The sequence below is a fragment of the Malaclemys terrapin genome, chromosome 12, assembly GCF_027887155.1.
Source record: "Malaclemys terrapin pileata isolate rMalTer1 chromosome 12, rMalTer1.hap1, whole genome shotgun sequence".
In the NCBI taxonomy this organism is placed as follows: Eukaryota; Metazoa; Chordata; order Testudines; family Emydidae; genus Malaclemys; species Malaclemys terrapin.
Window position 1 is genome coordinate 32,065,947 of NC_071516.1, and position 24,878 is coordinate 32,090,824.

Genomic DNA, 24,878 nt, shown 5'->3' on the forward strand with positions numbered 1-24,878 from the left:
GGTGAGGTTCTGTCTTGGATATTTTGGGCTGAAAAAGACTTCACTTTGAAACGGTTGCTTTATAATTTGTATATTGTACACAGATAAGCCTGTTAAACACAAATAAACGAATTTTCCATAAACCACTGAACAGGATTCCATGAACATTTGTGATAAGAATAAAACTATAATATCACCAAGTGTTTGTAACATTCTAAGAAACTTTTTGTGATAGTTAATATAATATTAAGTTTTAAAAAATACCAGTTTTTTAATCTGTCACGGGCTTCCAACTGGGCTCCCACCTCAAAGTTGATCCCTCTTCTATTCGGTGGATGTTTTGTCATTTTGTAATATCAACACCGCTGTTTTTATTCCCCTGAAAAATGCAATTGAATATCAATCACTAATAAAGATACATACAAAAATAAATCTATGCACTGTAAATCCAAAACATCTAAAATGTTAGAAGTATTCTTAAATAATTCATTGCTCAATGTTCCCTATTTACAAGGAATAATCTAGTGAAAGTGTCAGATTCAAATCAATATGAAATTTTTTACAAGCAAATTTTTGAGTTATTCTAGGTGAACTGATAATATCTTTTAGAGTGAGGGGTGGGGGGAAAGTTTATTGCTAAAAAGTTACTATCCATGGTAGGCCCCAGAGTGCACTTTTACTGTGTTCGTGGAAAAATATGGTGTAAAAGAAAAATCAGTTATCAGAAGAGGAACAGCTTTCAAGAACATACAAAGGAATGAAAAATACGGAACACTTAATGTAGTGAAATATGGCCTTTCCATATTGCCTGAGTATTGAGTCTTGTGATGTTTGTGATAAGAATAAAACTTATTTTTTTACCAGAACCAGAAAAACAAAAACATAAAGACCATAGGCTCTAGTAAAACTAGAGAAGAATCTCTTCAAGAGTTAATTATGTACACAATTAACATACACTCACAAACTGCCATTTTAATGAGCTTCCTGAAAACAATGAATTAGCTCATCCTTTCTCTGCACACTGCAGTGTACCTTACTAGTGGCATCATCGATACAGTAAAGACCGGACTTAATTATTATGATTATGATTTATTTTTGTCAATTCAGATTTAAGATATTACCTGGTATGTTATTTCCCTTTCCTGTGTTTTCACCTATTTATTCTTTTGTATTTTATTGAAAACTATTTAAAAAATAGCTAATTGCTGTGAATGCCTCCAGTACTACTTAAAAACACACTAAGAAAGTCTTGCCTTAGTAGCCCATTAATTTCTAAGTCCAGTTAATTGCAAAGTCCTGTTCAACAGCGACTTTTCCTAAAATCTGTACCTCAACCATTTTAACTTAAGAATTCAATACAGACTACAACCTGCTCCGGCAGTCTCTATGCTCAAGAAACTCCAAGGTTTGTATATGACACTGAAAAGATTGAGATTGTAACTTAGAGGGGAGACCTGATCAAAGTTTACAAATTAATGAACAATCTAATAAAGATAGATAGGAACTTTTATTCAGTCTCTCACAGTACAAGAACATGGACATCCAATGAAAGTGAAAGGGGACATACTGATAAAAGGAAACCGTGCACAACTTGATTGTGGAACTCACTGGCACAAGATATCATTTAGAACAGTAAAAAGCAACAGAGGGTCCTGTGGCACCTTTAAGACTAACAGAAGTATTGGGAGCATAAGCTTTCGTGGGTAAGTACCTCACTTCTTCACTTGCATCTGTACAAAAGCTTGAGCATCACTGTTCTAAATATCAGAGGGGTAGTTGTGTTAGTCTTAAAGGTGCCACATGGCCCTTCTTCACTTGCATCTGAAGAAGTGAGGTTCTTACCCACGAAAGCTTATGCTCCCAATACTTCTGTTAGTCTGAAGCTGTAAAAAGCAACAGAGGGCCATGTGGCACCTTTAAGACTAACACAACTACCCCTCTGATATTTAGAACAGTGATGCTCAAGCTTTTGTACTGGTGACCCTTTCATATAGTAAGCCTCTAAGTGCGATCCCCCTTATAAATTAAAAATACTTTTTAAAATATATTTAACACCATTATAAATGCTGGAGGCAAAGCGGGGTTTGGGGTAGAGACTGACAGCTCACAACCCCCCACATAATAACCTCATAACCCCCTGAGGGGTCCCGACCCAGTTTGAGAACCCCTGATTTAGAACAAGTGTTTAGCAAGATTCCATTAAAGATTAAACTTTTCTAACAGATGTTAGAATATCCAGGGTTATAATAAGTATTTTAAAAACAAACAAGAACTTTGGAAAGGATATAAATCTTCAAACGTTGCAGCATAAGCCAACATCTAACTCATAGACTCATAGACTTTAAGGTCAGAAGGGACCATTATGATCATCTGGTCTGACACCCTGCATGATGCAGGCCGCAAGACCCTTCCCTGGACTCTGCCGTTGAAGTCCCCAATCCTGTGTTTTAGTGACTTCAATCGGCTGAGACCCTCCTGCTAGTGATCCCTGCCCCATGCTGCGGAGGAAGGCGAAAAACCTCCAGAGGCTCAGCCAATCTACCCTGGAGGAAAATTCCTTCCCGACCCCAAATATGGCGATCAGTAATACCCCGAGCATATAGGCAAGAGTCTCTAGCCTGACCCTTGTTGGCCATTATGCTATTCATGTACCATTGCTTGGTCTTCCTTGGCTACTATGTTTTACCATTAAACCATTCCCTCCATAAACTTATCCAACTTAATCTTAAAACCAGACAGGTCCGTCGCCCCCACCGTTTCCCTCGGAAGGCCGTTCCAATATTTCACCCCTCTGACGGTCAGAAACCTTCGTCTAATTTCAAGCCTGAACTTCCCCACGGCCAGTTTATATCCATTCGTTCTCGTGTCCACACAACTACAGAGGCTTACGAAGCAGCTTTCTCTGGGGGGAAGATTATCCCATAACTGCCTACTATAGGGTTTCTTCCTCTGAAACATATGGTTCTGGCCATTGTCTGAGACAGGATGCTGGATGAGATGAACTAGTGGTATGCTCCACTCTGACAACTGCTATGTTCCTAAATGAGAGCTGAGCCCTTCTGAAAGTCTAGCCCCAAATTAACAGTTATGGGGGGGAAAGTATTTTAAAAAGTGAAAGTTTGTTTTTACCAGAACACACAAAGAACAGAAACCACCTTCCTCAAACACATGGAAAGTAGCAATTAGAAAAATTCTCATGATAATACATATAGCATGCAATATTGTTGTAGCCATATTGGCTCCAGGATATTAGAGAGATGAGGTGGGTGAGGTAATATCTTTTAATGGACCAACTTCTGTTGGTGAGAGACACCACCATCCTCTCACCAACAGAAGTTGGTCCAATAAAAGATGTCACCTCACCCACATTTTCTCTAATCCATATAGCAAGTACTTCATCTCAAAATGAGTTTTCACAGGTAAACCCATTTAAACCACAAAAACATGCATGATGGAAACATCAATAGGTTCTTACTTATGCAAATACCAATGACTCGCCTCATTTGCACCAGTTTTACACCAATGTTCCCCCATTTACTGGAGGTAGTCTTAATGTTACTTAAGTGCAGCTAATCAGGTCCCACACCTGCAAAGCTAGTTAAAACTACTCAAAAATAAAAAAAAGTATTTAACCAGAAGTGAAAGTGGGAACAAAAACAGAGTGGAAATCTATTCATACCCCACTAACCACACTCCCTATTGCCCTGTCTTTGGTGGCAGCTGTGCCTCCATACCTCCCACTGACCCTCGTGGTTCTCTGTTTGCCTCCCCACTCTGCCCTTTTTCTGGAGTAGCTCATTTCAAGCCCTAACTAGAACTAACAGAATGAAATTAGGAAAAGAAAAAATATAGCTGGAATAAAACAGTTTTAGGAAACTCTTCCTAACTGTGAAGTCTGTTAAACTGTTGAACAGTCTCCATGGAAGTGATGGAAGCCACGCTGCTTGTGACATTTAAAACAAACCAGAAGAAAACACTAGAAAATAGACTGCAGGGAAAGCCCCCACCAAGGGCCTCCACAGGGGATGGACTGGATCAGTGGCTCTTAAACTGTGGTCTATGAAACACTTGCTGGTGGTCTATACAGAGCAGGCATGTCACCTTGTGTTGGCTAGCTGTCTTCCTCAGTTCCAGCTACTTCTATAGAGAGAGCCCTATAAACCCTTACTTTTATCCCACTATAGGTATATTGTGGCCACTGCTCCTTCTAACCAAAAAAAGTTAATTGAGGCTCCTTTCCAATCCCATTAACACAACTCTTTAAATTGGCCAATTAACGTTGAGTGGTGCCTGTCCCTTCCCAACACACAATCATGGGAAGCATCATAGCACTACTCCTCCCAGCAGGAGCAAGAACTAGTATGCTAGGAGACAGTGCAGAATGACGGCCACTGCACTGATCACATGCTTTTTTGACTTCAGCTAAAGTCAAAAGCTTTTAAGAATAGATTTTATTTTATTTTTAAAATAGATACGTTCTGAGCTAGAGCTGGGGGGTTGACTAGGCTATTCTGATGAACATTCTAGGTTACTTATCTGAAGCCACTGGCTTGCTATTATCAATAGCTCAGACAAGATCTATTTGTTCTCTTCACTGGTGTTTTCTTTTCCCTCCCTTCTCTTCTGAACCTGCAACTGATTGATCTCAAATGCATTCACCCCATCATAGAGAAATGTTTTCACTGCCCCAGTTCTAAACTATGTTGGGGCAGAAAAATTAAACACTTTTCATCCTGCAAAACCCAAGATCATATATTGAATTCTCTTTCGTAACTCACAAGTAGTAATGCAACCAGAAACACTTAATGTTTCTTAATGTAGCCAAATTATTAAAAAAGACTGAAAATGTGCATACTGAAGCTAATCGTTATTTATATTAATGAAGTGTCCCTCAAGAAGCCTATGAAAGAGCTGTGCACAAAGTGAAAGTTTCTATAAAAATCCTGACACCAAAAAACACTTTGCAGAAAAGTCACTGTTAAAAAGTAAAATGTAAATGTTCCACCAGGGTTTTCTGTTTTGTTTTTGTTTGGTTGGGTTTTTTTTTTTTTTTTTTTTTTTGTGGGGGGGGGAGTTGGTGTGCATCCTCAGAGAAAATCTGAGGAACATGCATGTGAGATAGGGATCTATCAATTTTGCTGAGATAAGGATGACAATGCCGAAGAGAGGTGGTCTGTTTTGGGGCTCTTTCATGCTCAACCTGCAGTCAGCCCACTGAGATCAACAGGAGGAAAGAGGACAAAGATGTAGTAGAAAAAGGGCCCAACTCATCCAGAGAAAAAAAAGGTTTCTTAAGGCAGAGCTGGGTCCCCTTTCTCCTAAGTATTGGTGTTTTCTTTTCCCGTCTGTCCTCTGTTGTTAACTCTGCAACAGAAGCTCTTTATTTCAACCGCCTAGGGCTTGAGAATGAGAGAAGAACTTCACAACTTAACAGGAAAAGAAAAAAGAATCAATTCTTCACACCAGGGTCACAAAGAAGTACTAATACCACATAAAATTGTTTTCTATGAGACTAGAGAAGGTCTCAATTCTCTCAGGGGTTCTCAAGCTGTGGGTCTGGACACTGGATGGGTCACAAAGCAGTGGCCAGGAGATCACAGGAAAACTTACAAAACCCACTAGATACTAGACTCCAGAAGGCAAGCTGAGGGGCAAGAAAAAGTGATCTTCTCTTTTCTTCCTGGTGTCCTACTCCCACTAACCACTTTTCCACTGCAACGAACCACAATATGCTTCAGTATGCACTGCTTATGGATTGTGAGGAGCTTCATTTTGCAGCTCTTGACAGCACTCAGCCAGCTGATAAGTAGGGCCTACCAAATCAGAAGGGAAATTTTGCCATGCAATCTAGAGACGCATAAAAAAAATCAAGAACATACTGCAAGGAACAATCCTGCATTGACAAAGGGCTGGACTAGATAATAATAGGTTCTCTCTCTCTAATTCCCATTATTAGGAATCCAACTACATAATGATTTTTGATTTAGAAATCTCATACGTGTTTCATAATCACTAATATTTCATCTTCTGGATTCTATTATGTTAGATATGTCCAGCTCCCCATGGTGTGTGAGCTAATTCAATCACGACAGGTCACAAACAAATTTGTTCAAATTTTGCTAAGATTATATTCTAACATTGAAAAAATCCTGCTCATTGTACTATGGAGATGAAATGAACATCTTTTCATTCACAATGACCACAATTAAAGGCTCAGATTTCTCTCCCTTAAACCCACTACCTAAAGGCAAAAGATATAATCCATCTGTCTGCTTTAGATATCTGATTTCATCAATCATACTAAGGTAACAAAGAACCTGGAATTTAACAGGTAAGTAAAACGGTGATTGAGATTTAAGTATTTTTATTTTCAGTTTTTAACTCTACATCAAGGTTTGATCAATTCAAACGTCAGCAGCAAATAAGAGACTTTCTAGGGAGAGACCGGGGTCTAAGTTCAATGTCAGGAATATTTTTAAGCTTTCATTAAAAATGAAAAGGTTTCCAGTACCCTATAGTTATGAACGTAACCAAATATATAAAGTTGCGCTATGAATCTGTATAATGCTTTCATACCGAACAGCTGATCTTCATTGTTTTGCCAAGCAATAGAGGAAAACCAGAGTGGATAAAAATCCATTCGCAGAGAAAACAGCAGTACTTTGTGTATCCAGTCTGCAGACCAGGCAAGAGAGCAACAACCTTCAAATCGCCACAAAGCTGCCACTGATGTTGGTCATAGTTTATGCACCTCAAAAGTTGTTTCATGTTGTCATAGGTTTCCTTCATATGGACTGCATGACCAACTGGAATTGATGGCAAAACATTGCCATTATGCAGTAAAACAGCTTTAAGACTCGTCTTCGATGAATCAATGAACAGTCTCCACTCATCTGGATCATGAACGATGTTGAGGGCTGCCATCACACCATCGATGTTGTTGCAGGCTACAAGATCACCTTCCATGAAGAAGAATGGGACAAGATCCTTTTGACGGTCACGGAACATGGAAACCCTAACATCACCTGCCAGGAGATTCCACTGCTGTAGTCTGGAGCCCAACAGCTCTGCCTTACTCTTGGGTAGTTCCAAATCCCTGACAAGGTCATTCAGTTCACCTTGCATTATGAGGTGTGATTCAGAGGAGGAGGATGGGAGAAAATGTGGGTCCTGGGACATTGATGGTTCAGGACCAGAAGTTTCATCCTCTTCCTCGTCTGACTCAAATGAGAATGATTCTGGTGCATCAGGAACCGGCAGTCCTTCTCCGTGGGGTACTGGGCGTATAGCTGATGGAATGTTTGGATAATGCACAGTCCACTTTTTCTTCTTTGACACACCTTTCCCAACTGGAGGCACCATGCAGAAGTAACAATTGCTGGTATGATCTGTCGGCTCTCTCCAAATCATTGGCACTGCAAAAGGCATAGATTTCCTTTTCCTGTTCAACCACTGGCAAAGATTTGTTGCACAAGTGTTGCAGCATATGTGTGGGGCCCACCTCTTGTCCTGATCTCCAATTTTGCAGCCAAAATAAAGGTGATAGGCTTTCTTAACCATAGTGGTTATACTGCGCTTTTGTGATACAAAAGTCACTTCACCACAAACGTAGCAGAAGTTATCTGCACTGTTCACACAAGTACGAGGCATCTCTGCTCACTTTGGCTAAACAGAAATGTGTCCCTTTGCAAAATCAAACACTGACAAATAAGAGAGCACGACACTGTATGATTTCTAGAGCTGATATAGGGCAATTTGTTCAGCAGAGTGATGTAAGCTTCGTTATGATTGCATCATCCATGACTTCTAGGAATAACATGATGCAATTCATATCATGTATGAAGCAATACCAGCTTCAGATTGCATCATTCATTGTTTTGCCTAAAAAGCAAGTACTGTCCAAACCCAGTCATAGATTTATTCAGAGATCCAGTCAAAGATGTATTTTAGTCATTTCTGGTTTAAATTGAGATCCCTTCCCTTTATAACTCATTTATCCTCCGCCATTCCCAAGTCAAGGGTCGTATATACTGACCTAATAGCATATCTTGAAAACTAGAGCCAATCAACAATTTTAAGCATCATTTTCGTTCTCAGTGACCCAGAGTTAGTAAAGTTTGACTACATTTATTTCAGAAGTATTTTGGCTTTAGAGCAGTGTTATTCATACTTCTAGTTCTGTTCGGACCTAAGACATTTTTAGAAACAGTAAGACTTCAAGTATCCCATTAAAAGGAAAATCCTGAAGCAACCTTAGGTGTTGATAACTGCTCAACAATTAACATTCAAATGTTTTATAGGTGTGTGTAGCGAGGCAGTGGGACACCCCACAGCCCCGCTGAGGGCCGAACCTCCCCTAATCCCAACGTGGGCGGAGCCACCAGGTCAGGCGCCCGCCCCGACCCGGAAGTATAAAAGCTCACCTGCAGAGCTCAGTGGAGCCCAGGCCGGCGGAGAGAGCAGACGTCGGTGGCCGAGCTCCCGCTTGGGAAACAGCCACAGACCGCGACCAACCTGCTGAGTCACCGGGCCGGTCGAGCCTGCCCCGTGCCAGGTACCCCGAGGACTGGCCAAGCCTGCCCCGTGCCAGGTACCCAGACGAGCCAATGCTGGTGGAGAGCACCAACAACAGCAAGATGGCCCAGGTACCATACGAGGGGGAGTGTGGAAGTAGCCCGGGGGCAGCCAACCCCAGTCTGGCTGCTGCACTGCCAGAGCCGATGTCAGTGTGTTGCGGCCAGGATCCCCACTGACAGCAGCGAGTTTCCGTCGCTGCTAGGGCCCCAGGCTGGGACGCAGTGGAGTGGGAGGGCCTGCATCCCCCCTGCCACCCACTCCTTGGGTGGCAGACTCCCCCTGTTTCCCCTGGCCTAGAGAGGCTGGGTACCATGGTCTATTTGTTTGCTGCCCCGCCCTCACTTAGGGCCCGGGCTGCTATAGACTTTGCCTCAGCCCTTGCTTAAGGGCCTGGGTTTCGGACCTCTGGACTCAGCCCCTGCTTATGGGCCTGAGCCCCTAAGCGTGTACCCGTTGCCCTGGACTACCACCGGACCAGAGCAAGGCGCTGGGACACCCCACAGCCCCGCTGAGGGCTGAACCTCAGCCCAAACCTACTACAGTGTGGAATACGTAACTAATGATGTGTAGACAGATACAATGAAATCTTAATCAAAATCTCTTGCAAAAATAAAATAACTTGCAAAAACAGGTTTTTTTTAAGTAGCAGAAGTCAAGACAATCCTGTAGGCAACCAAGCAAAACAAACTTTTAGATTACAAGGAATAAAGGAGGTAAAACTAAATAGATGCCACACAAACAGCAGCTCTCTACAATGAACTATGTACTAAGGCTCAATTCTGAGACCATATACTACTACACTGACGCATACGATATCCATAAAGGTGCAAAATTTGATCTCTTCTGTTAAGTGTGTCACTGGAATTGTTCAAGAGCAATTGTCAAACTACTAAGTCTTCAAGTCATAATTATACCCTAAAAATACAGATTAACGGGCAGAATTAATGTTACACCGAAACTGACATATCTAATTTGCTTTTACTTTGAGGGTATTCTCAATGGAAGTTTAAATTCCTCAAACTCTACTTGTAAAATTTTACCCTTTCACTTACAGTATACAGTTCTAGTGATGACCTTGAGCGCAAACAATACTTTTTGCTGAGCAATCACTCCAAAAATTACATATATCAACATCCTTAGAAGGGCCATGAAGAACAGTCGAAGTTAAAAATAAATCCACGCACCAGAGACCCATCACTTTGCAACACACTTGTCTCCACACACTACTGTGTGAACCCATCTCCCCTAGAATGAAGGCAACAGACCTACAAATCTAATTACAATCCAATATAAAATACAGGTCCATGTCATATTGCTTTAAACTCAAGCTTATTAAAGTTCTATTCTGAGGACTCACAAGTGACCAAGAAAATTGGAAGATTTGACAGAACTTTTGTCAATATCTAGGCTTAAAGATCTCCAAGTAACTATTCATCAGCAACTATCTGATAGCCCAAAGTACTATATAGTGTGAGAAATGGTCTCTCTGGGAGAAGGTATGTTAAGAAGAAAGTGAACATGTGACAAGTGTTTAAGTTAATTTAATTTCTTATGATGTTTCAACACAGGCTGTGCCTATTATGAACAAATATTATCTACATCAGAGTAGGCAACCTATGGCATGCGTGCCAAAGGTGGCAGGCGAGCTGATTTTCAGTGGCACTCACACTGCCCAGGTCCTGGCCACCGGTCCAGGGGGCCTCTGCATTTTAATTTAATTTTAAATGAAGCTTCTTAAACATTTTAAAAACCTTATTTACTTTACATACAACAATAGTTTAGTTGTATATTATAGACTTATAGAGAGAGACCTTCTAAAAAAGTTAAAATGTATTACTGGCATGCAAAACCTTAAAATAGAGTGAATAAATGAAAACTCGGCACACCACTGCTGAAAGGTTGCCGACCCCCCGTCTACATTCATCCACAAACTGTTTTTTAACGAAAACCAATTGCTTATAATCCAGAACAGTACACTATCAGCCTGCTTAAGATAAAGACAGTCAAAAGGTCCTTCAGGAAACAAGGCATGATGAACAACAGAATTTAAGAGGGTAGAGTAGAGGTAATGTAAACTGAACTCCCACAAATTAGACTTTGGATTAAATTGGCCAATACACCCATCTCCAGAAGAGAACCAACACTTTTTTTTTTAAATGAGGATTCTTTTAACAGCAGACAACCCCAAATCAGGAGGACTTTGCTCTGTGCTTCCAAACAGCTATGTACAACACACACAAAAAGATGCAACAACTTGACCACTTTTGCACCAGAACACAGCTATTTAAAGTACCGATTTAGAACAGATCTTTTGTCCACAAGCAACATTTCACTAAAAGAATCCCAGATCACCCAAAGCATTTCTCAAAAACTTTCTAGTTGTGAACTTCTGTACATTTATCCAGAAACTAAGAGACTAATAATATGTTGAGGTAATACCTCTGGCATGACAGAGACATGTTCTGCAAAACTTCACATACCACCCCAAACCATCTAGAACATGGATTTTTAAAAGATCCTGTTTGAACCTACCCAGTCTCATGTATCCCTTTATTTTGGATCAGTGTTGTGATTTCTATACACAAATTCAAATTATTTTTCAGGATCTGCATAACAATGCTGCACATAGTAATTTGGGGACATAGAGCTACTTTTCCATGGTCAAGCTGGTTCGCAAAACTCCCCATAGTGAAATGAAATTAGATTAGATTGATAGATGGTAATGCTGTATGGGAAAGCTAATACACTTCAATTCTGACCTAACTACCTGTGTTTCTAGTCTTTCTTGAACAGATTCAATTCTGCCAGATGTCCCAGTGAGTCTGTAATCCAAACTTTTTTGGGGAGGGGATATAAGCAATGATTTGAACCCAGGCTCTCTAGCACTGAGAACTCAATACAGACCCACTTTACCTATTAGTCTGAAGTAGGAGGTGAAGCAATACTCAATTCCAGGAACTGTAAGTAATACTGTACAACAAATGTCTGAGCTTCCCCCCCTTTAAACGTAACTAAATGAATTTTTCTGTGGACTTATTGTAAAGCCCATTTTCTTTATTTTTACCAAACCTATGTAAAGCTGAAGTGGTAGCCAGCTAGCAAACCAACTACCAACACAACCAACAGGTTAGTGATTAAAGTAAATGCCAGTTTTTGTAAACATCTTTCAAAAAGTCATATTCCTTATTTTTGTGATAAACAAGTTTCCTATTAATTTTTTTTTTTGCCTTCTTCTCCTTAAGAAGGGATAGACAGTTTATAACCTTTCCAGAACAACTTCCTGTTTCATCAAAGCCACACGCTCACTTTGATGTCTCACCTCAAAGTGGAACGAGCAAAAGGGTTCTTGTAAAGCTAACACTGCTAACAAAAGTACAGTAGAGAGACAGCCTACAGGTATCCCCACTGAGAGATGCCCACAACTGTCCCATAGCCACTAAAATCTCTGAAAACTAGTCAGTCTAAAAAAGGCTGTTTGTTGTATTTGCTATTATTGAGAAGTGGGTCAATTCAAATCCGAATGAATTAGAGCTACGGCGTGTCAGGATCCTCTGACACACACCTACTAGTGAAACAATGTGATAATGTGAACCACAGAGAAGGAGAATTTGATTGCCACAAATGCTGTATTCAGCTCACCAAGTAAAGTGTTGTGTTTACACCTTGTATCCAGCCGGCCTATGAGTGTACAAACATCACCATCACAACCTAATAGTGCCATTGCTTTTATTTCTGCCCCCTCCCAAAGGCATACAAGCTTGACGTTAATTTGTTGTCACTGTCGCAGCAGAACACTGGTTGCACGCACCGAGGGAGCCATCACTCATGTCTGTAAAGCGCCCCGAGACGCTGGCACGTTAAAGGCGAGTCAGTAGCCAGCTCACTCCTGTTTCCCAGCCTCCGCTCCGAGGCCCCTGGAGCCAAAGCCCCGCGCCGGGACTCACATTCAACAACGCAGAGCACAAAGGGGCAGAAGCCGCCGGGCTGTCTGCGAGAAGAAAACACGGCTCCGCGACCACGGGCTCTCCACGCCCACCCGAGCGCGCCGCCTTGACCCGCGGCGGCCACAGGTGCTATCAGAGGGCGGCTGCACCACGAGCGGCGCTGGGCGTCTCCGCGGGCTAAGCCGGGGGCGCCCCGGAGACCTTTCCGGTCCCGCTCGCCTCGCGGGCCCCGCCAGCGCCTGCGCTGCAGGGCGCAAATACTCACCTACCCCGCATGGGCCGCTCCGAGCCGCGCAGCTCAGAGGCCCAGGGACCAGGCTCTGTCCCCACGGCTCCGGGCGACAACGGAGCCCTGCAAGGGCGGGCACAGATACGGGCACGCTGGGGCCCGCGCCCCGGGCAAGGGCAGGAGCCGCCCAGACCTTGGGGCCTCCTCAGCCCAGTCCCTGCCCCTCCCCCCTTTGTGCGGCTGGGAGGACACGTTCCGTGGCGGGCCCGGCCTCCCCCCGAGACAGGGCCCAGCCGCGCGGAGAAGGGGCCGCTGAGGGGTGGGGCCGGCCCGGACGCTGCCGGTTTCTTACCGAGGAATCTGTACGGGAAAAGGGTTAGAAAGGAGCTAATCGCCGCCCAGGCCCCGCTCCCCGCGCGAGCCCAGCGCTACCGACCGAGCAGCGCCACAAAATGGCCGCCGCGGCTGACGCGCCGCCGCGAGGGTGAAGGGGGCTGGCGCGGGATCTCAGAGGAGGGGGCGGGGCCAGTAGGCAGAGGGGAGGGGGCGGGGTAGAGAGAGTGGTCCCGAAGAAGGGGCGGGGACTTGGGGAGGTGCAGGTGAAGGGGCGGGGCCTGTGTTGCGGGCAGGAAGGGGCGGGGCGAACGCTCACACAGGTCTCCTTTTCCCTCCCTTTTGGGCACGTGTTAGGCACGGTCCCTCCCTTCTGTGGGGTTCCTGCTGCTCCCAGAGGTACTTCTGCATCCAGAAAGGCAGCTGGCATAGTCCCAGCCAGTACCAGCATCAGTAGCCCAAAACACTCCCACTCCCTGCTGCCACAAGCGTGACAGTCCTGTTTCCCTTGCTTGTCACCCCAAAGAGATTGGCCTAAGAGCCACCTTGTACCCCAAACACATGGGCCCAACACATCAGCACCCCACATTCCCTGAAGACAGGCCCTACAACCCCTGGGACTTCTAAGTGCATGAGACACAGGCCCCAGCGTCCCCACCTGCACCATAAAGGCACTGACCCAAAAGACTCCTTCCCCCCACCATCCTTTGGGTTTTTCCTGTTGACAATAAATTCCCACTCATACTCTTATTATTTCACAATCTAGGTGTTAGGGCACAGCAAATGGACAAAAAAGACAAAGTGAGAGTAGGTTGGACGAAGACAGCTAAAAAAATGAACAAGAAATGTTGCTGAGGCTCTAATTAGCAGAGCAAAGGGGTCAAAGGCTCAATACATTAGTTAATCTGTCAGATAGGGTCGCACTACATGGTGAAAGGCCTTAAAGGTAAAGACGAGGTGCTTAAGTTTGAAGTAGTGGAGGAGGGGAACCCAGTGGAACACATTAAAAGGGGGATGACATGGTCGGTGCATGGAGCAAGGACCATAATCCCATCAGCAGTGTTTTGAATAGTCTTCAGCCAGGAAGAAATTACAATAATCAAGACATTAGATAATGAGGCCTGAATAAGAGCCTCGGTTGGCTGCACAAACAGAAAAGGCAGAATTTTAGAAATATTATGTGGAAAGAAACAACAAGAATTGGACAGGGCCTAGATGTGTGCATCAAGAGAATAGGCATCACAGAAACCTGGTGGACTGAGGACAATCATGGAACACAATCATTCCGGGGTACAAAATATATCCGAAGGCCAGAACAGGTCGTGCGGGGGGAGGGGGCGGGGGGAGTGGCACTATATGTGAAAGAAAATGTAGAATCAAATGAAGTAAAAATCTTAAGTGAATCCACATGTTCCATAGAATCTCTATGGATAGTAATTTCATGCTCTAATAAGAATATAACATTAGGGATCTATTATCGACCACCTGACCAGGACAGTGATAGTGATGGTGAAATGCTAAAGGAAATTAGAGAGGCTATCAAAATTAAGAATTCAATAATAGTGGGGGATTTCAATTATCCCCATATTAACTGGGAACATGTCACCTCAGGACGAAATGCAGAGACAAAATTTCTCGATACTTTAAATGACTGCTTCTTGGAGCAGGTGATACAGAAACCCACAACGGGAGAGGCAACTCTCGATTTAGTCCTGAGTGGAGCGCAGGACCTGGTCCAAGAGGTAACTATAACAGGACCGCTTGGAAATAGTGACCATAATATAATAACATTTAACATCCCTGTGGTGGGAAGAACATCTCAACAGCCCAACACTGTGGCATTTAATTTCAAAAAGGGGAACTATGCAAAAATTAAGGGATTAGTTAAACAGAAATTAAAAGGTACAGCGACTAAAGTGAAATCCCTGCAAGCTGCATGGACACTTTTTGAAGACACCATAATAGAGGCCCAACTTAAATGTATACCCCCAAATTAAGAAACACAGTAAAAGAACTAAAAAAGAGCCACCATGGCTTAACAATCATGTAAAAGAAGCACTAAGAGATAAAAAGGCATCTTTTAAAGAGTGGAAGTCAAATCCTAGTGAGGTAAATAGAAAGGAGCACAAACACTGCCAAAATAAGTGTAAAAGTGAAATAAGAAAAGCCAAAGAGGAGTGAAGAACGGCTAGCCAAAAACTCCAAAGGTAATAACAAAATGTTTTTTAAGTACATCAGAAGCAGGAAGCCTGCTAAATAACCAGTGGGGCCTCTGGATGATCGAGATACAAAAGGAGCGCTTAAAGACGATAAAGTCTTGTGGAGAAACTAAATGGATTCTTTGCTTCAGTCTTCACGGCTGAGGATGATAGGGAGATTCCCAAATCTGAGCCAGCTTTTGTAGGTGACAAATCTGAGGAACTGTCACAGATTAAAGTGTCACTAGAGGAGGTTTTGGAATTAATTGATAAACTTAACATTAACAAGTCACCGGGACCAGATGGCATTCACCCAAGAGTTCTGAAAGAAGTTTAGTTGTGAAGGTGCGGAACTATTAACTATGGTTTGTAACCTGTCCTTTAAATTGGCTTCTGTACCCAATGACTGGAAGATAGCTAATGTAACGCCAATATTTTAAAAGGGTTCTAGAGGTGATCCCAGCAATTACAGACCAGTAAGTCTAATGTCAGTACCAGGCAAATTAGTTTAAACAATAGTAAAGAATAAAATTGTCAGATACATAGAAGAACATAAATTGTTGGGCAAAAGTCAACATGGTTTCTGTAAAGGGAAATTGTGTCTTACTAATCTATTAGAGTTCTTTGAAGGGGTCAACAAACATGTGGACAAGAGGGATCCAGTGGACATAGTGTACTTAGATTTCCAGAAAGCCTTTGACAAGGTCCCTCATCAAAGGCTCTTTCGTAAATTAAGCTGTCATGGGATAAAAGGGAAGGTCCTTTCATGGATCGAGAATTGGTTAAAAGACAGGGAACAAAGGGTAGAAATAAATGGTAAATTCTCAGAACGAAGAGGGGTAACTAGTGGTGTTCCCCAAGGGTCAGTCCTAGGACCAATCCTATTCAACTTATTCATAAATGATCTGGAGAAAGGGGTAAAAAGTGAGGTGGCAAAGTTTGCAGATGATACTATACTGCTCAGGATAGTTAAGACCAAAGCAGACTGTGAAGAACTTCAAAAAGATAATGGCCAACAAGGGTCAGGCTAGAGACTCTTGCCTATATGCTCGGGGTATTACTGATCGCCATATTTGGGGTCGGGAAGGAATTTTCCTCCAGGGTAGATTGGCTGAGCCTCTGGAGGTTTTTCGCCTTCCTCCGCAGCATGGGGCAGGATCACTAGCAGGAGGGTCTCAGCCGATTGAAGTCACTAAAACACAGGATTGGGGACTTCAACGGCAGAGTCCAGGGAAGGGTCTTGCGGCCTGCATCATGCAGGGGGTCAGACCAGATGATCATAATGGTCCCTTCTGACCTTAAAGTCTATGAGTCTAAGATCTCACAAAACTAAGTGATAGGGCAACAAAATGGCAAATGAAATTTAATGTGGATAAATGTAAAGTAATGTACATTGGAAAAAATAACCCCAACTATACATACCGTATGATGGGGGCTAATTTAGCTACAATGAATCAGGAAAAAGATCTTGGAGTCATCGTGGATAGTTCTCTGAAGACGTCCACACAATGTGCAAAGGCGGTCAAAAAAGCAAACTGGATGTTAGGAATCATTAAAAAGGGGATAGAGAATAAGACAGAGAAGATATTATTGCCCTTATATAAATCGATGGTACACCCACATCTTGAATACTGCGTATAGATGTGGTCTCCTCATCTCAAAAAAGATATACTGGCACTAGAAAAGGTTCAGAGAAGGGCAACTAAAATGATTAGGGGTTTGGAACGAGTCCCATATGAGGAGAGATTAAAGAGGCTAGGACTTTTCAGCTTGGAAAAGAGGAAACTAAGGGGGGATATGATAGAGATATATAAAATCATGAGTTATGTGGAGAAAGTAGATAAGGAAAAGTTACTTATTCCCACAATACAAGAACTAGGGGCCACCAAATGAAATTAATGGGCAGCAGGTTTAAAACAAATAAAAGGAGAATGAGAATGGAGCAGAAACCCTGGGGTTTGGCCAAGAAAAGGTCATTTGAGATTATATTGAGATTATATTGGGAGCCATTTCAGTAGAGTTCAGAGGGCAGAAACTGGATTGAGAGGAAAAATGTGTAAGAAGAGGAACTTAAGGTAGTGGTTGTAGAAGCATATTCAATAAGACTGAAGGTGTAAGGGAAATGGTGTAATAGCTGCAAAGGCAGATGTGGTCAGAGGTGAATTATTCCATGATGAGGAATACTGAAGCATGCTTGTATTACAAAGGGGAGGATCCAAGGTGCTGAAGAAAAAGATGTGAGAATGGGGGCTGGGGAGGTACGCTTGGGATGGGGTCACACAGGAGCAGATGGAAGGCTTAGAGGAGGAGAAAAAAATGAGAAACGGTGTCAGTGTTCGGGAAGGAGGAGGAGAGTGTGGTAGAAGGTAAGAGAATGGAGAGTCATGGGTGATGGAACTAGGGGTGCTGCCACACACACCCCGGCTTGAAGTGGTTTCCAGTATATATAGGGTTTACAGTTTGGTTCAATGGCTCTCCGCACCCCCATTATACAAATTGTTCCAACACCCCTGTGGAGAGCTCATGTCTGATCTTGTGCAAAAGTCATCAAATTCCTAAGCAGTGAGAGAAGTGGGAGAGGGGAGGGAGAGGGTTTAAGGAGGGAGACAAAGATGTCAAACTGCTGACTGGGTTTGTAAGTATGGGGTTCAATTATAGTGAAGAGATGGACTTCCTTGGTTAGGAAAATGACAGAACTGAAGGAGGACAAAACAAATCTAGTGGAATCCAGCATCATTGCAGGCCTTCTTCCAGAGTCTTTCAAGACTTGCTTCTCCCCTGCTTGGATATGGTGCAGAGTGCCATCGAGGAGCTGAGTGAGGGTCTTCGATTCTGCATCACTGAGCCCTGGCACTAGTTGGAACTTCTGAGGGGCTACTGTGACATTCTGTACCTCAAAATAGCACCCTGGAACCCTCATATTCACCACTGTGATATGATTATGATATGTTTTGTACAAAGTATGCCTGTGAGGGATCATTTAAGTCATGAGCTATTGAACATTACTATCCTGTTGAATTGTGTGTTACCATTGTATCTGAAGTTGTGAACTATTGTTGTGTGTGTCATTGAAATATGTCGTGAGGTTGGGAGGTGCCCAAAGCCAGCCTTTCAGTTGCAACGAAGGAGCATCTAATTAAACAGATTTACATCAGGACCAGCCAGGTATGTGTTGATGGCCCATACCAGAGACTCCCAATGCCCATCCCAGAGACTCCTCAGAGGGCACGTACACTGTGGAGGCAACCTAACTCATGTGACATAGGAAGGATCTTTCTAGCAGCTGGAGGAAAGTATAAAAAAGGGACAGTGACATCACCCGTTGGCCTCTCTACTCCCCCATCGCAACTCGTGGAAGACAAAGACTTTGAACTGGGGAGATTGGTCCCAGACTGAAAGGGAATTCAGTCTGTGTAATAAAAACTGTAAACTGCCTGAAACATCCATTGAGGTGAGAGACTGTTTGATTAAAATCTTACTTAGTCTGTAGAATTTAGACTGCACGTTTATTTTTTATTTCTTACGTAACCAACTTTGATCTCTATGCCAGCTATTTATAATCATTTAAAATCTATCTTTCTGTAGTTAATAAATCTGTGTTATATTTTTCTTAAAACACTGTGGTTTTGGTTGAAGCACTTAGAGTAGAGGTTCTCAAACTGTAGTCTGTGGACCACCAGTGGTCCGCAAGCTCCATTCAGGTGGTCCGTGGATAGTTCCCTCTAAGGTGCGTGCCTGGGTGGCTGCACACAAGAGAATGAAGGGCCACCCACCTAATTAATGGAGCTGCACAGGCGTGGCTCCACTAATTAGGTGCCTGGACCCTGGAGAAAACACATATACAAGGTGAGGTGGTGGCCTTGGGGGGAATAGGAGGTAAGTGGGAGAGGGCAGTGGGGTGAGAAGAGGGGCAGGTGGGAATTTGGGATGTGCAGAGCTGCGGAGGCCAGAGAAAGAGGTGACTTTCCCCAGTTCCAGGGCTGTGGCTGTTGGGGAGAGATGGCCCTCCTTCCCAGCCTGAGCTCGGGGGCTGCTGTGGTGGGGGACAGACCCCCCTCCTTCCCAACCCCAGCCCAGGGGCTGCTGTGGTAGGGGAGAGAGGGTACATCCATTGCATTAGAAAGGTGAGACTACTGATATTAAAATATGAGTTGTGTGCTTTTATTTGTAGAACAAAAAAAGTTAATTATTATTAAGGTTTTTTTATATAGCACTTTTATCCAAAGTGCTTTACAATAGTTAGCTAATGGAACAAACAACATTTGGAAAGATCATTGAGGGTCTGCCGAGACCCTCAGCAATTTTCAAGTGGTCTGCGAAAAGAAAAGTTTGAGAACCACTGTCCTAGACTGTTTCATGGCCCTGCCTTGCCTAAGAGCTGAAGCTCTAATCCCTGATAAGAGGTGGCACCCCAGAGACATAGTCAGGCAGAGTGGCCTCCCACTGAGCCGGAGGGGGAGGGACCGTTGCTAACCCACTACACTTGGTGAAGAATGCGGGCATTGGCCCGGCCCCTGTAATAAGGGATCCAGAGCAAGTCACACCCCACACATCCTTGCGGTTACCATAGAGCTGGACAAGCTGTGACAAAGTTAGGACAGACAGCTGCAAAAGGACCTGGGAAGGCAGATATGTTAGCCCTAGAATGTTAAAGGCCCTCTTCCCTATAAACGGAGACAGGGTTACCTCGGGTCAATTAGGAACACCTGGCTCCAGTTAAGGGCTGCCTTAGACCTTTTTAAAACCAGGAGGGAGAGGGAGAGGGAGACAAGCTGCTACCAGCCTAGTGGCAGCAGGGAAGTAAGCTTCCCCATAGGGGAAGCAGACAAGCCTGAGTGCCTGCGAGGGGAAGGACTGGCAGCTGGGAGCAGACTACAGGGCAACACCCAGCCCCAGAGAGAAGGCAAGGGAAGGTATCACTCTTTGTTTTTGTTTTATGGGACTTATTCCCCTTTTGTTTGGTAGAGAATTACCCAGTAGGCCTACCCTGAGGCCTACTCAGGAAATACAGCCAAAGGAGTACAGAAGGGGATAGGATGAATGTTGCCCAGAGGGGGGTGGGGCTAATTTACCCCAGGCCTGCCATCGCCAGAGAGGGAAGTGCTTGGTCGGGCAAGACGAAGGAAGTGCCTTGCCACACATAGTGTCAGTGGTGGGATCTGACTTTATGTGAACCATCCCAAGGGAAGGTAAATCACACACACACACACCCCCAATGGACGATGTACTAAGGGTGCTGGTACAGGCCATGGTAGCCTAACAAGAGGCTACCAGGGTCCAGATGGCTGCACAACAGGAGTTGGTGCGGCTTCAGCAGTAAACAAATCAACTGCTGTTGACCAGGCAGCCCAGGACCAAGCCACCTTGCAGGAGGTCGTGAACCAGCTGAAGGCCCTGACCACTCTGATGCATGGCCACGATGGAACCTGGTCCCTACGGGCCAGTATTTACCTACAAAATATGACAGTAGAAGATGATATCGAGGCATACCTCCTCACCTTCGAGAGAACGGCCCTATGAGAGGCTTGGCCCCAAGACCAGTGGGTCAGCATCTTCACCCTCTTTCTGTGTGGGGAGGCCCAGAAGGCCTATTATGACATGGCAGCAGAAGCAGCTACAGATTACCCCCAGTTGAAAGTGAAGATCCTGGCGAGATCCGGGGTGACAACACCTATAAAGGACCAGAGGTTCCATGAGTGGCAGTACTGGAACAGCAAAGCATCAAGGTCCCAGCTATTTGACCTGATCAATCTAACACGGAAGTGGCTGCGCCCTGAGACCCATGGCCCAGAGAAAATTATGGAAATCATAGTGTTGGACAAGTTCATGAGGAGACTACCGCCTGACCTATGGGGATGGGTCAGCCAAAATGACCTCTCCTCCTATGATGAATTAGTCGCCCTCATAGAGAGACGCTTAATGGCCAAAGAATTTTCTTGGACTATCGGGGAAGAGATGTGCTGGTTCAAGAGGCCAGTCCCCGCCCTGAGGGCCCTGGTTTACGAAGCACTGGGCAGAACTATGATGCGGAGGAATGATGCTGAAGAGCGTCCAGAGGCCACAAAGGGACTTGGAGAACTGGGGAGAGAGGGTTGTGGGGTAAGGCCCAATAGCCCAAAGAATAGGGGAATACCCTGAGCAGGATATAGGTGTTATGCATGTGAGGAAGTAGGACATATAGCGGCCAGTGTCCTAATGTGGAGGAGCCCGTGATATGTAATCTGGTGGATCCTGAAGATCCATGTGGCTTGATAAACCTTATGGGAGTCGAGATGGCCTCTCATAGATACATGCAGCCAGTTAAGATGAATGGCATAGAGACCATTGCCTTAGTGGACTCTGGGAGTGCCGACACGCTTTTCTCAGGGAAAGGAGTGGGCTGGGATCAACTGTCTCGGGCCAAGCACACAGGAATAACCTGTGTACACAGTGCTGTCAACTATTATCTGACCATCCCTGTACAAATTGAGATCCACAAGGGTGATGGTGGGGGTGGTCCTGAAGCTCCCATACCTGGTCCTCATGGGACTAGACTTCCCAGGGTTTGGAGGCCTACTCCCCATAGATGAGTCAGAGGAGGGTAGTGACCCTGGGATCAATACGATGGCCCCAGTAGCTAGCCCTCCCCCAGTCTTCCATGAATTCCCTCAGGATCTATTCTCTACAGGTGGGAATCCCTGGAAGACTAGGCAAGAAAGGAGGGCAGATAAAAGGTTGGGAACGAGAATCTTGGCCCAGAACCAAAAGGCTGTGCTCGTAGGGAAGAAGTCTGGTCCAACGGACAGTGGGGGCGACGCATATGACCGACGAGTCAGAAGCTGGATCCAGTTCCACGGAGGCCCCCCCCCCCGGGAGGAAAACAGAAATAGGTTTCCTTGAGTTTGGGCATATTGGACCCCCCTTTGAGAATTTTAGGCAGGATCAAGCCAATGATCGGCTATACGATAACATTAGGAAAGAGGTAGTTGAGGTGAATGGGGTCCCAGTGGAGGGGAAAACCAAAGGCCCAGGGCCATACTACATGATAAAAAGGGACCTACTATACAGGGTAGTCCAAATGCAAGAGCAAGAAGTGGAGCAGCTCTTGGTAGCTCGAAGACACCCGAAAGCAGTGTTGGATCTCATAGTCCTTTGTTCAGAGGACATCTTGGAGTGGATAAAATCCTCAACCGAATCCTTCGGAGGTTCTTTTGGCCAGGATTTTGTATGGCGGTCCAATGATATTGCACCTCCTGTCCAGAATGCCAATTACATGGCCCCCGAACACACTTAAGGGCCCTTTTAATCCCTCTGCCAATTATTGAAGTCCCATTCAAGAAGATAGCCCACTGGAGAAGTCTCTCGGGGCCATCAGAGTGTGCTCAATGTAGTGGATTATGCCACCCAATACCCAGAAGCCATACCCTTACAAAACACAATGTCCAAGACAATAGCTAAGGAATTAATCCAAATTTTCTCTAGGGTGGGAAAACCCAAGGAAATCTTGACAGATCAAGGGACCCCCTTTGTGTCCAAGTTGATGAAAGACTTCTGTGCAATGCTCCACATATGGGCCCTAAGAATGTTAGTCTACCATCCACAGACTGAGGGCCTCGTCAAATGCTTTACTAGGACACTGAAGACCATGATACGGAAAGTGGTGAGTTGGGATGGGAAAAATTGGGATACCTTACTACCTTATCTGATGTTTGCTATAAGGGTTTTTCCCTTTTGAACTGTTATACGGTTGCCACCCTGGTGGCATACTGGACATTGCCAAGGAAAGCTGGGAAGAATAGCCTAACCAGGGGAAAAAACATCATTGAGCATGTGCTGCAAATGCAGGACAGGATAGCCCAAGTATCAGAGGGGTAGCCGTGTTAGTCTGAATCTGTAAAAAGCAACAGAGGGTCCTGTGGCAATGCATCTGAAGAAGTGAGGTTCTTACCCACGATAGCTTATGCTCCCAATACTTCAGGATAGCCCAAGTCACCCCCATAATGCGGGAACACATGGAGAAGGCACAAGAGGCCCAACAGATTTATTACAATCACCAAGCGATGACCTGGAAATTCCAAGTGGGAGATCGGATAATGATGCTGGTGCCCACAGCAGAGAACAAACTCCTGGCCAGATGGCAGGGGCCATATGAAGTGATAGAAGCCATTGGGGAGGTCGACTATAAAGTTTGACAGCCTGATAATTGGAAGTTGGAACAAATCTACCATATCCACCTGTTGAAACCTGGCAAAACAGGGAGTTCATCCAGTCACTCTAGAGACACCACCCCAAGGAAGCAAAGCTCAGGGGCAGGTGGGAATATCCCCTGAATTGACACCTTAACAACGAGCCAAAGTCATCAGTATGATTGAACGAAACCACGACGTGTTCTCAGAAAGGCCAGGCAGGACCACAGAAGTTCACCATCACATCATCATGGATCCTGGAATAAAAGTGAATGTTAAGCCATATCGGATCCCAGAGGCAAAAAGAGAGGAGATCAAGACCCAAGTTAGGAAAATGTTGGAGCTAGGAGTCATTGAGGAGTCCCATAGTCAATGGTCCAGTCCAGTTGTCCTGGTACCTAAGCCAGACAGCAGCATGAGATTCTGCAATGACTTCCAAAATTAAACGAGGTGTCCCAGTTTGATGCTTACCCCATACCTCGGATAGATGAGCTAATTGACTGACTTGGAAAAGACTGACTGGACGATTCTTGTCCACCATTGACCGAAACAAAGGTTATTGGCAAATCTCTCTGGCCAAGGAGGCCAAAGAGAAGATTGCCTTTTTGACACCGGAGGGATTGTACCAGTACACTGTCCTCCCTTTTAGACTATATGGCGCTCCTGAAATCTTCCAGCAGCTCATGGATAAGCTGTTACATCCATATGGGTTACCTCAGGTCAATTAGGAATACCTGGATCCAGTTAGGGGCTTCCTGAGACCTTTTAAAACCAGGAGGGACAGGGAGAGAGAGAGGGAGACAAGCCGCTACAAAGCTAGTGGCAACAGGGAAGTAAGCTTCCCCATAGGGGAAGCAGACAAGCCTGAATGCCTGCTAGGGGAAGGACTGACATCCAGGGGCAGACTACAGGGCGACATCCAGCAACAGGGAGGAGGCAAGGGAAGGTATCACCCTTTGTTTTTGTGTTTATGAGACTATTCCCCTTTTGTTTGGTGGGGGATCACCCTGTAGGCCTACCCTAAGGTCTACCCAGGAAATAAGACCAAAGGAGCACAGAAGGGGATAGGATGAACGCTGCCCAGAGTGGGATAGGGCTGATTTACCCCAGGCCTGCCATCTTCAGAGGGGGAAGTGCTTGGTCCGGCAAGACGAAGGAGGTGCCTTGCCACAAGCTCATCAAGTACTTGGCTGAGAGCCACCACCAGCAGCAGGTGACTGAACTCCAACAGCAGCAGCAGCTGGTGCAACAGCTAGGGGCCTAGAAGCAGCAGCTCCTCTGAGAGTTGGAAGCCCAACATCCTGAGGAGCAGCAGTAGTGCCTGCACCAGCTGGAAGCCCTGCTGTCCAGTTCTGGCGGGGCCCACCAGGCAGAGGCCATGACCACCTCTATCCCCACAGTACCAGAAAGGCTCTTCAAGATGCCTTGTGATCTTTGAATGGTCGCCTCAGCA

The 24,878-nt window shown here is 44.8% G+C and overlaps 1 protein-coding gene across 4 annotated transcripts in view; it reads right to left on the minus strand.

The window, feature by feature from the left end:
- PHF20 (PHD finger protein 20) overlaps positions 1-13,177 on the minus strand; it is a 158,081-nt gene extending 144,904 nt beyond the window's left edge. For all 4 annotated transcript variants that reach the window (XM_054045843.1, XM_054045842.1, XM_054045841.1 and 1 more), the window contains exons 1-2: positions 13,082-13,177; positions 244-358 (exon numbers count right to left, since the gene is read on the minus strand). In XM_054045843.1, coding sequence (XP_053901818.1) covers positions 244-326 — 83 coding nt within the window. In that variant the 5' untranslated portion in view covers positions 327-358; positions 13,082-13,177. The remainder of the gene's footprint in view (positions 1-243; positions 359-13,081) is intronic.
- Positions 13,178-24,878: the final 11,701 nt, after the last annotated feature.